This window comes from Myotis brandtii, unplaced genomic scaffold (genome assembly GCF_000412655.1).
Source record: "Myotis brandtii unplaced genomic scaffold, ASM41265v1 scaffold165, whole genome shotgun sequence".
Lineage (NCBI taxonomy): Eukaryota > Metazoa > Chordata > Mammalia > Chiroptera > Vespertilionidae > Myotis > Myotis brandtii.
This window is the reverse complement of record NW_005356042.1, coordinates 7,978,409-7,993,851: the sequence shown is the minus strand read 5'-3', so window position 1 is coordinate 7,993,851 and position 15,443 is coordinate 7,978,409. Positions and strand designations below refer to the sequence as shown.

Below are 15,443 nucleotides of genomic sequence, written 5' to 3'. Positions count from 1 at the left end.
GGCAGAGAGGGCTCCCACGTCCCTAGAACGGCCCTGGTGACATGGATTGCAACTGTTCACACAATTGTCTAGGTCCGAGATCCCAGCTAGGTGGGGGCTGTTGTGGATTCATTGTTGTGCCATTCACACTCCCTACCTTTGGCTTCTAACAGAGTCCCACCAGCCCCTCTGCTACTCAAAGTGTGGTCCTCCAACCAGAAACATCCCCTCCCCTGGGAGCTCGTTAGAAACACAGAATCTTGGGCCCGTCTCTATCCCTGAGGAGTCAGAATCTGCGTTTTAACAAGACCCCGAAGTGATTTGTATGCACATTAAATTTGGTCCCGCGCAGTGGTTCCTAACCTGGGCTGCAGAGCAGAATACCTGGGGAGCTTTGAAAAGAATCCTGACGTCTGGGCTGGGACCTCAGAGATTCTGTACTTGGTCTAGGTTCGAGCCTGAGCAGTAGAATTTTCCAGTAGCCCCACAGACGATTCTAATGTGAAGCCAGAGTTGAGAACCTGACTCTAAATTATATATATTTATGATGGATGAGTAAATGAATGACAAAGCCAGCTGCCTGAGTGAAAAGCAAAATGTTGACAACCACAGTTTTCTTTGGATTAAAAAGCTCTGAAGTGGAAAAAGAAATTATTTCCAGTGCCTGGGCCCACAGGAATACTAAATTGAAATGTCCTTTATGTCTGGCCGCTGGAGAAAGAAAAACAGGCTGGTCTGTTCTGATCTTTGTCTGCCTGTCCAAGGCTCGGCAACTTTCTCTTGACTTGTGTCTGGTCTACCGAAGGGGTGGGAGGTGGTGGGAATGCTGTTGAGGGTGTGGGATCCAGAGTGTCTGTGACCAGGTTCAAATCCCTCACTTCCGCTTACTCCGGCATGTCATTTAGTCCCTCTGAACTTGCAGTTCTCTGCCCCAGAAGTTGTGATGAATGGAAATGATGCGTGTAAAGCAGGTAGCAGGCTGTGGCACCTGCAGACACACGATACTATCTTTATGAGATGAGTGACTGGGCACAGACATAGCCTGCCTGGTCAGTTGAAGGTAACCATATCCTCCTCCTGTTGCTGGATTCTGCGGGAACCTGAGGACATTCTCCACCATATTGGGAGGGCTTTGCCATGACTGCCCAGTTTCTTTAGGATCCTGGAGGGCACAGGAGTTGAGGATCCTGATTCGGCAATCCTGCTACAAATTTGCTGTGTGACCAAACAGCAGTCACTGTCCCTCTCTGTGCTCCAGTTTCCAATGAAGAGGTTGGAACAGAATCAGTATTTATCAAAGCTGAATTAGAACGCCCTGCATCAGAATCCCCCAGGGTGCTTTGTATTTACAAATTGTTAAGTTGTACAGCTAAATACATTACAAATGCAGGTTCTTAGGGCCCCATCACAAAAGCAAAACCCTGGGTTGGGGTCCAGGAATCTGAATTTTGGCAAAACCCGCTGTTGACTCAGAGGCACCTGGATGTTTTTCAGACTCTGGGCCAGATTCTCCCTACAAGGCCTCTTCCGTCGCTGACAGTCTGGGATTTTTCCTTCTGGCTGAAGAGCCCGCGGCAGCTGGCAATAACTAAGTGTTCCAGGCCAGTGACCCAAAGCTCAGGAAGGTGACTCTGAGAAGGCTCCGTGGGTCCTCTCTCTGCCCCTGGTGCTGGCGTTTGGCTATTCAGGGCACGCACCAGCCACTTCCTCCCTGCGGCCTGGCCCTGCCGTGCTGGCCACCTCCCCGCACTGCAGCAAGCGCTCGCTCTGCCCAGTCACCCCCTGCATTGCGGCTCTGCTCTGCATCCTTAAACCAACCTCCCAGCCCTGGTCCCAGAGAAATGCCCAGTTAGCAGCCAGCGGAGGGGCAGCAGGGATTTGTGGGGCTCCAGCTCAGGAAATTATTCCCAGGCCGGTCAATATTTGAAGAAAAATAGACAGAAAGGGAAAAAAAGTTACTTTTTCTCTCTGAGGAAGTTTCCATTGTGGGTGTTGTGTGTGTGTGTGTGTGTGTGTTTTTACAATAAATATTTAATTGATTTTTAGAAAGGGAGGGAGAGGGAGAGAGAGAGAAACATCGATGTGAGAGCAAAACATCAATTGGCTGCCTCCGGGGATTGAGCCTGAAACCCAGGCATATGCCCTGACCAGGAATGGAACTGGCAACCTTTCAGTGTATGGGACGACACCCAACCAACTGAGCCACACCGGCCAGGGCTCTGGTTGTCTTTTGGAGATGAGGCGAACAACTCATCCTGGATTGCCCAGAACTTTCTGGATTTGAGTGCGGAAAGTCCCAGGTCACCAGAACCCGCTCAGTCCTGGGCAAACCAAAATGGGTGGTCACCTTCTTGGGGGGTCTTGCCACCAGCAGGAGTGAGGTGTGCTCTGAAGGAGAACGTGAGTGAAGGAGAACGTGAGTCAGCCTGAGAAGGCTGGAGGTGTGAGCGATGCTACCACGTGGGCGAATCTCACAGACAGGATGTAGGGCAAGACAAGCCAGATGTATATCTCCATTTATGTGAAGTTCAAGGACAGGCAAAACTCATCTAGGGTGGCCAACATCACCCAAACAGTAGCTGCCTCTGGGTGGGTAGCGATTGACTGTGAAGGAACATGAGAGAATTTTCTGGGGTGATGGGGCCATTCAATTGTTAAGTTGTACAGCTAAATACATTGTGCTTTTTAATGCATATACATTTTACTTATAAAACTGTAAAATAATAACATGAATGATAGTAAGCAACTGGGAGTAGGGAGGGGATGGAGAGAAGGAGAACAAGAATGGAGATGTGTTGCTGGTCAGTGTGGCTCAGTGGCTGAACATCAACTTATGAACCAGGAGGTCAGTTAGATTCCCAGTCAGGCCCCATGCCCAGGTTGCTGGCATGGTCCCCAGTAGGGGGCGTGCAGAGGCAGCCAATCAATGATTCTCTCTCATCATTGATGTTTCTCTCTTTCCCTCTCCCTTCCTCTTTCTGAAATCAATAAAAACATTAAAAAAAAAAAGAATAGCAGATGTGGACAATTGTGGAAGCTGAGTTATGGATACTTGGGTGCATTATATTATTCTGTTTACTTTGCAAATGCCTAAAATTTCCCATCATGAAAAGTTTTAAAAACCCCAAACTGGGTCAGAAATCAAAACTACAATGAGGCACTTACCATTCCACACTCAGTAGGATGGCTAGGATTCTAAAGACAAAATATAACAAGTATCGGAGAGGATGGAGAAAGTAGAACCCCAAACATTGCTGGTGGGAAGGTAAAATGGTACAGCTGCTGTGGAAAACAGACTGGTGGTTCCTCAAAAGGTTAAGCATGCATTTGCTATCTGGCCCAGCCATTCCACGCCTAGGTATATACTGGGAGGAATTGAAAAGAGGCATCCACACCAAAACTTGTACCTGAACATCCATAGCAGCATTATTCATAACAACCCCAAAGTGGAAACAACCTAAAGGCCCATCAACTGAAGAATGAATAAACCACATTTGGTGTAATCCATGCAATGGAATATTATTCAGCCATAAAAAAGGACGAAGTGCTGATCATGCTTTAACTTGGATGAACCTTGAAACCCTCATGCTCAGTGTAAGAGGCCAGACACAAAAGGCTAGATATTGGTTGTATGGTTCTATTCATAGGAAATGTCCAGAAAAGGCAAATCCATGGAGACAGAAAGTATGTTTGTGGTTGCCGGGGCCTGGGGGGTGGGAGGATGGGGAATAGCTGGTTGCCTGCAGAGTTCCTTTTTGGGATGATGAAAATGTTCTGAAATGAGATAGTGGTGATGATTGCACAACTGTATACTAAAACCCACTGATTGCACTTTAAAGGGATGACTATTATAGGATGTAAATTTAACTTAATAAAAAAGAAAGCAGGGTCAGTCCTGGGTGAGGAGGCAGCAGGCAGGGGTCCCTCGGCCTTGCCCCGATTTCTTGGCTCCAGAGCTGAGCTGCGCTGAAGAACTCCGGGGTCAGAGGGTGGGCAGGGCTTTCTGAGGGCAAAGCCACTGTCCCTGAGGCCCATCTGGGCAGGCTGCCCGGCCGACTGCCACAGGATCAGTGAGGGCCGGTTCTAGAAGTTCCATCTTGGAGGGACTCAGCTGAATTCTTGACCTTGTAGCTTTCCCCTCGCCCTCTGCCTCTCACAGTGATGCCTGCCAGCTCCCCTGGGGAGCATGGCCGATTCAGGCAGTTCCCACCTCCTCTTTAGCTCAGTGCTGGTACCACAGCTCCATCCGCAGCTCAGACCTCCCTCCCTCCTGCCCGTGATCACCGCCCCCCTTTTGCCTCTGGCCCCTGGGGCCTCAAGTCTGGGCTGATTCCTCGGACACTTTTCTGGGCCTGGCTGTGCTGATTCATTCCTCTCCCTGGCTTCCCCCTTCCTCTTTGCCATCTCTTGCCTCCTTTCCAAGCCTTCCAGAATGCTCTTCTTACTCTCCCTTTGCCTCGAGCCAAAACCCCCCTCCCCAGGTCCTCCCCATCCCCTGTATTCCCTCCTCCCAGCTGCCCCCACTCCCCAGCCCTGGGAAGGGGCTCTGGGAGTGCGTGGAGCTAAGCGGATGGGGACTGGGAACTGGGCACCGAGGGGAGAGCATGACTAGGCAGGAGCAGCAGCGTCAACTACAGACTTGGGGAAGGTGGGCCCCGTCCAGGAAACGGGAGAAGACAGAGAGCAGCAGTTGCTATGGAGCTGGGGAGGAGAAGCGGGCTCCAGCGCGAGGCTTTTTATTAAAAGGCGGGAGGTAGGCATTGCAGCCCCAAAGTCGAGCTGCACCCACAGGAGGAGGGCACTGGCCATATTCCCACTGGAACTGGCAGGCATTGCTGTGAGAGACAGAGGGTGAGGGGGAGGCTCCAAGGTCACGAACTGGGCCCAGAATCCCTCCCAGAAGGAACCTCCAGAACCGGCCCTCGCTGACCCTGCAGCAGTCTCGCAGCTGCCCTTGGGAACGTGGCCAGATTCGGCCACTTCTCACTCCTCTTCAGCTCAGTGCTGGTCCCACAGCTCCACCAGCAGCTCCGGCCTCCCTCCCTCCCTCTCTCCCTCCCTCTGCCTGTGATTTCCCCCACCCGTGCCTCTGGGCAGCCTGCTGCAGGTTCACTGGGTCCCCAGTAGTTCCACCTGGTCTTTTAAAACATCTCTGTGCCTCCTTCCCCGGCCCTGCACCTTAGCAAGAGGCCTGAGCCACAGCACAGGATGTGAGGGGGCCCCACCCTAAGCCCCACCTGGGATCTGGGACCCAGGGCACCGAGCACAGCTGCGATCCGGTGTGTGCACCACGCAAACCTCAGGGACAGGAGCGGAATCCAAGGTGGGAGGAGAAATGAGCAAAGGCTGCCAGGCAGGTAGAGAGCAGGTTTGTGCCTGTCACCACTGCGTCCCCAGCACACTGTGTCCCCAGCACAGAGTAGGCCCTCAGGGAAGATCTACGATTGCATGAAGGATGGCGACGGGCACTGGAAACAAAAGATATTTGAGTCAACTGGCCGCTGACTTTGCCGCCACCATTTGGGCTCCATGGAGCTGGGAGAGAAGTTGATGAGCAAAGCAGATGAGCAGGTGGAAGGGGTGTGAGCTGAGTCCCAAACGGTGGGCAAAAACAGTGGGGTTCGCTCTGTGCCAGCACATGAAAAATAGGATAGTTCAATCCTACCACCACCCTCTAAGTCAGTGGTTCTCAACCTTCCTAATGCCGTGACCCTTTAATACAGTTCCTCATGTTGTGGTGACCCCAAACCATAAAATTATTTTCGTTGCTACTTCATAACTGTAATTTTGCTACTGTTATGAATCGTAATGTAAATATCTGATATGCAGGATGTATTTTCATTGTTACAAATTGAACATAATTAAAGCATAGTGATTAATCACAAAAACAATATGTAATTATATATGTGTTTTCTGATGGTCTTAGGAGACCCCTGTGAAAGTGTCGTTTGACCCCCAAAGGGGTCGCGACCCACAGGTTGAGAACCGCTGCTCTAAGTAGCTGTTACCGTTAGCCACTCTGATAGGTGAGGAAACAGAGGGACTCATCCAAGGGCAGAGCCAGGTCGCGGCCGAGCTGGGATGTGAACCCAGGACTAGCAACACAGAGACCCGGCTCCTTTGCATGATGAGGTCCTCTCTGTCTGCAGCTGTTGGGATGTCTCAGCAACAGCAAAGAGGAAGAAAGAGGTCGAGAGAGGAGGAACGAGTGTTCGGCTGCAGCTGACAGTGACCTTCAGCTCCCCCAGAGGGAGGGAAAGTGCTCTGACCAGCAGACCTGCCTGGCGGCGAGGGCTGAGGCCACGTGGAAGGGCGCTCAGTGAATGGCAGAGTTGACAGTCTTTGCAGAGGTCATGGGCAGAGGGAAGGGAAGAACCTGGGAAGCTGCAGCACTCATCACCAAATGGAAGGACAAGCAAATCGTGACGTAACAGTGAAGTATTATTCAGCTACAAAAAGGAGTGAGGTACTGACATGCTACATGTTATGCTAAGTGAGTGAAGCCAGAGACAAAAGGCCACAAATTACATTGATTCTGTGTAAATGAAATGTCTGGAATAGGGAAATCCATGGAGACAGAAAGCAGATTAGTGGTTGCCAAGGGCTGGGGTGTGGTGGGGGTGGGGTAGAGGGCTGGGGACTACAGGCAGAGCGGCCCAGCGTTGGAAGCCGGTTTTAGAGCCAAGTGGAGGTGATGCAAGTCCAGTTCTGCCACAAACTGTGACCTTAAGAAAGTGACCAAACTTCCCTGAGCCTGTTTCCTCACCTGTAAAATGGGGGCAGCCACGTATCCACTTTCCAAAGCTGCCGCAAGGACTCAGTTTGTTCTGTCAAACGCCAGCCTCATGAGGGGTGACTAATAAGCATCGTTCTTTCATCCCTTCAGAGATGAGCTCCCGGGGGGAACCCAGCAAGGTCTGAATGCTTCCAGAGGTGCTTAGGCACTTGGCTTGGTCCTTTCCGTTTATACTGCCTCCTCCCTCCTCCATTTGCAATTTGGGGCACAGACCTTTTACCCCAACTGCTAAGTTTTCTCTAAGGCAGCGGTTCTCAACCTGTGGGTCGTGACCCCTTTGGCGGTCGAACGACCCTTTCACAGGGGTCGCCTAAGACCATCCTGCCTATCAGATATTTACATTACGATTCATAACAGTAGCAACATTACAGTTATGAAGTAGCAACGAAAATAATTTTATGGTTGGGGGTCACCACAACATGAGGAACTGTATTTAAAGGGCCAGAAGGTTGAGAACCACTGCTCTAAGGGATGTTGCTGGGAGAAGTTAGAAGAGAAGGGAAAAGGAAGACTGCTTTCTTCGGGTGTCTCTAACTCTCCATCCAACCCAGCATTATACTTTTCGAGTCTGATGGGGGGCGGTTCTGTGGGTCATAGTCAGGTGGCATTAATTCATCTGAGCGGGCGGTGCTGGGGCCCCTGGGAGCCGCTGGGGCCCCGTGCCTCCCTGCACAGCCTGTCCCTAGGACAGTGATGGTGAACCTATGACACATGTGTCAGAGGTAACACACGAACTCATTTTTTTGGTCGATTTTTTTTTGTTAAATGGCATTTAAATATATAAAATAAATATCAAAAATATAAGTCTTTGTTTTACTATGGTTGTAAATATCAAAAAAATTCTATATGTGATACGGCACCAGAGTTAAGTTAGGGTTTTTCAAAATGCTGACACGCCGAGCTCAAAAGGTTCGCCATCACTGCCCTAGGAGCAGCCTGCCAGCATGGCCAGCACTGGCAGTCGGTTCACTGAATTGCTGCGTTCAGACTGACATCCTTGGGGGCAGAAATGAAAAACCAGGAACGTGTGGCAGGGAGAGAACATCATCTTTTTATGTAAATGTAGGAACCTAAGAGCCCTGTCCTCAGCGTTCCGGCTCTGAATTGTTGTAATCAAAACAGGGAAACAGGCACACTTATTTTGAGGGCCGCACCTCCCAGCCTCTCTTGGGGCAGCACACAGAAAGGTGGCTCCCAAGGTGACACCCTCTTACCAGGAGCAGAAATGGCAGCCCGATCGCTCCGCTCGGACTTGGGGCTGCCTGCTTCTGCGGCCTCTCGCCCACCTCTCGTTTGATTTTCCGAGTTTCCATTAAACTCAGCTTGGGTTCATAGCCTGGGTAATTTTCAAAGCAGCTGGCTTTGAAAAGACCTTGTCCCCCTGCACTGTCTAAATCCTGGCCCCTGGCACCCCCTAAGAGGAACAGGCTGGTGGAAATCCAGGGCCCTTCCTCAGCTACTGGGATCAAGGGCACCCTCTGGGAATGGGGGACAAAGGCCAGTTATCGTGTCCTAATTTTCTCACTGCAGTGTCCACGTGTAAATATTCCTGTGAACGGGCAGGATCTTAAATCACATGATATCGTGCTGAAGAATGAAAAAATGCCTACGATTGGGGGGAGGGGGAGCTGTTAGAAAGTCGAACGTTTTGGTTGGTTTTCTTTGGGACTAAACATGTATAAGTTGGATAAGATACATTTTATTAAACAAATAATTGCTGAGAGCCTACTCAGTGTGAGGGACCGGCTAGTTCGCCATCTAAGTCCTTTCTATCTGGAAAGTTCTCTGATCCTACCATATTGCCATGGAATATATCTTTAAGGGAAGGGAACTTACACCGACTAACAATAGTTATGAGTCATATATAGGCTGCACTGTCTATGTATGTGTTTCCTTTATGGGCTCCCTCCATCTACTATCATGTAAGCTCTGTAAGTTAGGGTGATGGGGAGCCATGGAGGAGTATAGAGCTGGGCGGGAGCAACATTTTAAATTAGGAATCAACCCAGGTCTCAGTTTGAAGCTCTCCAATACCTTCCCAACAACATGTTAGATTCTTATCTCATTTCTCAGACCATCTGACCTCCTGGGGGGCTTGGAATCCCCATAGCTCCTGGAAAGAGAGTGCAGGAGTAGGCAAGAACATTGTTTTGCTCTGGCCTCCTGGGACAGACACAAAAGTTAGCTTGTTTCCCAGTTCCCCACTCAGTAAGAATGACTGAGAGCTCGGGAGTGAAGTAAGAAGCAGGAAAACTGCTTCTTACCACCATTGGCATATTTACTCTGCAACTTTGAGCCAGCTACGTGCCCTGTGCCTCAGTTTTTTCACCTGAAAATGCAGTTGGGATGCCCACTGAATGATGGCTCAAGGAGGCAGGGGTGTGTGGCCTGGCATAGTGCATGGCACAGAATAGCGGCTCAATAAATCCATGAGAGCCTTGAATGTGTAAAACTTCACAGAAATGTTACCCATTTTACGGAGAAGGAACCTGAGGCTGAGAGAAATGAAGCAGTTTGCTAGTGGTCACAGAGTCAGGAGCCGTGAGAACAGGGGTGGCTTTGCCAATGTCCAGGGTTCACTATCAGAAGCAGGGCCACCTCATGACTTCGTGGCCCAAGGTACTTTGGCCTCCGTGGGCCTCTTCCTCCAAAAAATACATTAAAGATTCTCCTTTACAACCGCGCTGGTCTGAAAATGAATATGTCCATGATAATATTCATTTCCCCCTTATTTTCAGAGACATTAAAAAGCTTTCACGAGCCCTAAGTCTCGTGGGTCGTGGGCACCGTGCCTGAAGGAGAAACGGACCCCGCTCAGAAGCCACTCACCTTGTCCTCCTCCGCCCTCATGTCGGGCATGGTGCTGACACACAGGCTGACCGCGGTGGTGGCCACGAAGAGGATGGACAGACAAGCAAAGACCTTCCCGGGCAGCCCCGACTGCGGGTTTTCCACCATCTCCCGCAGCCAGTTCATGCAGAGCCCGCAGCGCGAGGTGTCCGCGGCCGGGCCGCACGCCTCCTGCTCGCGCTGCAGGGACTCCTCCCTGCGCAGCTCCGCCAGCTCCTCCAGCTTCTTCAGCAGCTTCCGCAGGCAGCACTTCTCCAGGTGCTCCTCCTCGATGCCCCAGTAGGTCAGCTCCTCCTGGAAGGACAGCACGCACATCTCCCGCAGGAGGGCCAGCTTGCCGGCCGCCAGGAAGCTCACGATCATCCCGAAGGCACTGGGGCTCCTGTCGAAGAAGAACTCCTGGTTGTCCTCGTCGTAGTCGTCGCAGAGCTGCGCGATCTCCTCCTGATTCCGGCAGAACTTGAGCTTGCTCAGGCGGCTCAGGGGAAACTCGTCCAGCGTGCTCCAGGGGAGCACGTACCTCCTGCCCCCCACGTTCACCAGGATCTCCTTCTTCAGGTCCGCCGTGGGGGAGGCGTCCAGCGCGCCCACCTTCCGGGCCCTGCGGTAGTAAAGGCCCTTGATGGACGGCGGCTCCACGGAGCCCGGCAAGAGCTGACTCAAAGGGCTGCAGGAGCTGGAGTGATGGTGTTGGGGCTGCAGGCCCCTGACTCTGGAAGTGATGGGCATCGCTGTAGATGTCCTGGCACCCAGAGGGGCAAGAACAAAAAAGCGAGAGAAATCAGCCAGGAGGCAGAGTCCTGGTTGTTGCAGACATTTTCTCATGCTTACTTTCCTGCCACGGCATCTGCATTTCTCATGCTTTTCATCTTCCATCTAACACAGATGTATTGGGTTCACTTGGGATCTTTCAGTGAACAAAGGAGACAATGCCATCCCTTCCTGGGGAAGCATATATTTATCTCTCAGAAAAATCTCCCTGGAAGACACATTACACGGACTGGGTCCTGAGCTGGACAAGTCAGAACTGTGCCACTTCTAGGCTGTGTGGTGCTGGGCAGGTACCTTAACCTCTCTGATCTTAGCATCATTCATTCCATGACAAAACTTGTATCAGCTTTGCAAGGTACAGTGGGTAAAAATAGAGCTGAAGCGTGTAAGAGGTTCTCAAGTTCACTGTCAGGTTCTGACCCCTTATGGACTGCCACCACAGGTGGACTACGCAGCCACTTTAAGCCCGTGGCTTCCTCCATGCAGCCAGGGGAGTTTGAGTGCCCACCTCAGGGGGCACGATGAGGGTTACATGCAGTAATATACAGGAAGTGTATATTAAGAACAATTCTAGATGCTTCTGACAAGCCAGGCACCTTGCACATGCTTCCCTATATTAACTCATCTCAACAACCCCATGAGGTCAGCATTAATATTTCCATTTTACATATGAAGAAACAGAGGCACAGAGGGTATGGGAGAAGGAATGTGACCACGGTTAACGTGGCATCTGACTCTCAGGAGAAGCTCTACAATGTCACCTTATCCGTCTCGTCTGCCTTCTCATTTGGAGGCCTGTACACTCCATGATGGTGCTCCTCCATGTATGTTGGGTGCTTGTCTCAGCTACTCTTGTTGTGTGACCTTGAGCCAGTGACTCCCCCTCTCTGGGCCTCGGTCTTGTCATCTGCAAAATGAGGGGGCCCCTAATGCGCTCTCCACTTCAGACCTATGTGGGGCACCTGAGTTAGAACAGAGTTTTAGATTTAGCCCACGCCTTTATAAAATCACCCCCATCATCGTGATTCTCAGCATCCTGCAACCATTCCCTATGCGTTTATTGCATCTATAGCCTTACATTCCAAGATGCACTCCAATCACGAGAAACACTCGGCCGCTGAATGGAAATAAAAGTTCCTCTCCATTTCAGAGCCAGTTGGATGCCGGCAGGCAGCGAAGAGTTGAATCACAGCCTATGCACTTCACACGTGCTCCCCACACCACATTAGGTTACTCTGCATGCATTACTTCCTTTACAACGTATGGCCAGAGGAAGACGAGCAGCCTGCAGAGAGAAGAGCATTCTGGAATCCGGGGAGCCCTTCCCAAGTCTTTTCCTTTTCCTGTTGCAAAAACCAGGACCCAGAGAGCTGAGGTGACTCACCCAAGGTCACACGATGAATCCAAACCCAACCCAGGACTCTGTCTCTCAACCTGGGGCTCTTTCTAGAACCCCCCAAAACTGCACTTTCTGCATTTACGGCACAACCCCAACTTTGCAATCCACTGCCCCCCGAAGCAGCTGGCACACAGAGCTCCTTCCAGAGCCAGGGAAAGGTGGTCACTCGAGCAGCACTTTGGCCAAGGATGTTTCAATGTCCCATCAACGCCCACCCCTGCAGCAAACAATAACTTCTTCCCCCAAAGTTTAACTCACCCTCCTGTCTCAAGGAGCCGGCTCCCAGCTGTTTCTCTGTCCAGCAAGAGGAGCCCATGTCTCGATGTCCCGGGAAGAGACAGGCTCAGGGTGGAAATGAAGGGAAAGAAAAGAAAATCCCAAACACGGCAGTTTCTGGCAGAGTTAGTTTCCAACCTTCTTCCCTTGTCTCTTCCAGAAACCCGAAGTCCGTTCATTCTGCATCTTTCTCTCCAGCAGCTGCAGAACAACCCTGGGGGCGTGGGGTGGGGGTTTTAAGAGGACACAGAAGCCCCTCTCCCCAGGAGAGGTAAAAGTCTGAGGGGTTCATGCTGTGGGGGAGCTGGTCCAGCTGTCCTGCTTCAGCTGCGGGCTCTGCACTCCGGGTCCCACCGGACAGCCAGTGTGGTCCTGCAAGGGGCGGGGGTGGAGAATGGGAAGGGCTTAGAATAATCTCTCCATCAGCCAGGCAGCAGGCTGGAGCAGCAGCAGCCGCTGCTCTGCCAACCGCCTGGAAAGCTAGGAGAGCTGTCCTCCCTCCCCTCCAAGGAGGAGCATAACTCGGAAGGAGCAGAGGACAACTTTGGGCCGAGGCATCTGCGGCTACCTGTCCCTGGCACTTGGAGGTTCCTTACGGGGGGTGGGGGGGGGAATTCCAATGATGGGCAGGTGCTCAGCTAGAAGCTGCAGGAGGAACTTTTTGCTGCTTTGACCCAGCCCAGGTCTGGGACAGGTTCAGAGAAGCCCAGCCTCGCACCGCTGGGAGTTCAGGAGGATGCATGATGGACGGGGAAGAGGTGTGAGCCTGGAATCACATACACCTGTATCCCTGGCTCCAATGGGAATGGCTGGGTGACCTTGGGCAGGTGACTTAATGCCTCTGAGCCTCATTTTCTTGTTTGCAAAAAGTATGAGAATGAGAGGGGTTTGGGGAGGGTCGTCACAGAAGCACAGAGCAGGCCTCTCTGTGGGTTTGGCTGGTGTGGTCGTGGTGAGGAGGAAGAGGAATGGTTTCTAGGGTCTGGGTCCTAGCCTCGGCTCTGCACCACTTTGCTGTGTGTCCTTGGCCAGTCACTGTACTTTTCTGGGCCTCAGTTTTCTCACTGGTCAAGTGAGGACAGTCAAAGAAGTGATGGATGAAATTGCAAAACCATCTTCTCGTGTAGGTGCTCAATGTACATTGGCTCTTCTTAATTTTCTTAAGAGGTTCTGAGGCCCAGACTCTTGGCTTCCAAAGGTAAGTTATCATGATTAGCCTTGCTTTGCTGACAGGGTCTGGAGGCCTAGGGAAAAGGCCTGCTCAAGGTCACCTTGATGGTTGGAATCTGTACTTAAAGGGACTTTGAGTTCTGATGCAAGGATCCGGGAGGAAATTCTGAGCTTGAGCCTTCCACAGCCTCCTGGAGAGGGTAACAGGAGCTGCTGGCCTCAGTGGGCAACCTGTGACCTGGGCTATGGGGACAAATCCACACGCAATCAGAGAAGCTGATTGAATGGAGGTGGTCTTGGGCAGAGGTTCCTTGAAACCTGAGGGTTCTACAACAATCCTATCTGATAAAGAAGGAATATGCTAATTGACCCTCACACCGTTGCAAAGATGGCGGCAACCACAGCCAATAAGGAGGGAGTATGCTAATTGACTGCCACACCCTCAAAGAAGGCGGCACCCACAGCCATGAGATGACAGTGCCCAGTCCTCTCAGCCCCACCGGGGCGGCAGGCACAGGGCAAGGCCAGGCCCGCCCCTGGCCTTGCCACACACCTGCCTCTGGAGTCCCCCAATCCCCTCATCCCCCCCAGCCTCCCAGGGCCAGCCCGAGGCACAGACAAGCCTCAGATGGCGGCTGCCCAGCTGCCCAGCTGCCCAGGGCCGCCCGAGGCTCAGGTAACCAGGGCCGGCCGAGGCTTTTGCTGCCGGGGGGGGCAGCAGCAGAAGTGGGATGGGGGGGTCACCTTCCCCTGATCACCGGGTTGCCTCCCGCCCCTGAGGGCTCCCAGACTATGAGAGGAGGCAGGCCGGGCTGAGGGACGCCCCTCCAGTGCATGACTTTTCATGCACCGGGCCTCTAGTGATTGAAGAACTGGAATGGAGGGTGACAAAAGGGAGGACACAGGGATGAGACTCCCTGCCTCACTATGTCGGCTCCGCTCTGATCAGTTTCCCATAGTAGGTCCATCAGTGTAACCCAAATACTAGTAAATGCTGTGGCCCAGGCTCCACACTCAGCCCATTCACAGACCCCAGGGCACCTGTTAGTAAGGGAGCCGCTCTCCCTCCTTCCCCTGACTCCCCAATTTCCTCAGACCCCACAGCTGTTAAAACATTGACCAGACTCCAAAATGATCTTTCCAGCTCATGCTGTTCCCCACCCCGTCTCTGTCCTACCACATTTCTCAGCTCTTTATTGTTTATCTCGACTTACCCTCTGGCTAAATCCCCTCCAACCTGTCCCCCTCCTCTTTGGATCTGGAGCGCATGGGCTCAAATCAAGAATTTACCACTTCCCGGCTGGGTGACCTTCAGCAAATTTCCTAACCTTCCTGTGTCTCAATTCCCTCATTTGTGAAATGAAGATGATAGAATGTACCTATTGATTTGTTATGAGTATTGAACATTTAAATCAATTTGTATTTATAAGGTGCTTAGAAGAGTGTCTGGGATGAAGCAAGTCCCGATTAATTGCTTGCTGTTATTATGAATATTCATTATAACAAATGTAAGTCACACAAGAAAGATTTTGTTTGAAGAAAGGAGCCTGCTGTTTTTTAAAAAAAGTGTTTTAAGCCCCTGATAGGAACTGAGACCCAGAGGAGGGTGAAGAATTGTTTGAGCTCTCCTGGCCAGTCAGTGGCAGGGCCAGGCTCAGGCAGGACTCACAGTCCAGGGGTCTTTCCCCAGCCCCAGTGCCTTCTATTAGCTGTCACTTTGCCCAGCTGTAGGACCTGGTGTCTAGACCCATCGGCCCCTGACCCAAACGTTCACTGAGTCCTCCCACAGGGTTTGGTAAAGTTCCAGTCACCTTTAAGCGTAAGGCCACTGCCTTCTTGTGTTCCTCCCTTTCGTCTGCACTTGACCTCATCTAACCAGGGAAAGGAGCCCAGCCTCGGGCCCTTTCCAGCATCCTGGGAGTCCGGGATACAGGCCAGCCAGGCCAGCCCATCTTGCTCTCTTCCGAAGGACTGTTGCTTGCCATGCATTCCTGATAAAGGGCTGGGCCACCGTGGCCATGTATGCGTTTCCTAAGGCTGCTGTAACAACACACACACATGTATCATATTGCAGTTCTGGAGGGCAGGAGTCCAAAATGGGTCTTACGGGGCTAAAAGCAAAGTGTTGTAAAGGCTGCATTCCTCTTACGGAGGCTCTAGGGCAGAACCCATTTCCAGCTCTTAGGGGAGCTCGCATTCTTT

General features: G+C 51.7%; 1 protein-coding gene across 1 annotated transcript in view; it reads right to left on the bottom strand.

Moving 5' to 3' along the window:
* Positions 1 to 12,581, bottom strand: part of KCNG4 (potassium channel, voltage gated modifier subfamily G, member 4) — a 20,071-nt gene extending 7,490 nt beyond the window's left edge. Inside the window, exons 1-2 of the mRNA XM_005862556.2 lie at positions 12,054 to 12,581; positions 9,605 to 10,367 (exon numbers count right to left, since the gene is read on the bottom strand). Coding sequence (XP_005862618.2) covers positions 9,605 to 10,367; positions 12,054 to 12,250 — 960 coding nt within the window. The 5' untranslated portion in view covers positions 12,251 to 12,581. The remainder of the gene's footprint in view (positions 1 to 9,604; positions 10,368 to 12,053) is intronic.
* Between the last annotated feature and the right edge of the window lie 2,862 nt (positions 12,582 to 15,443).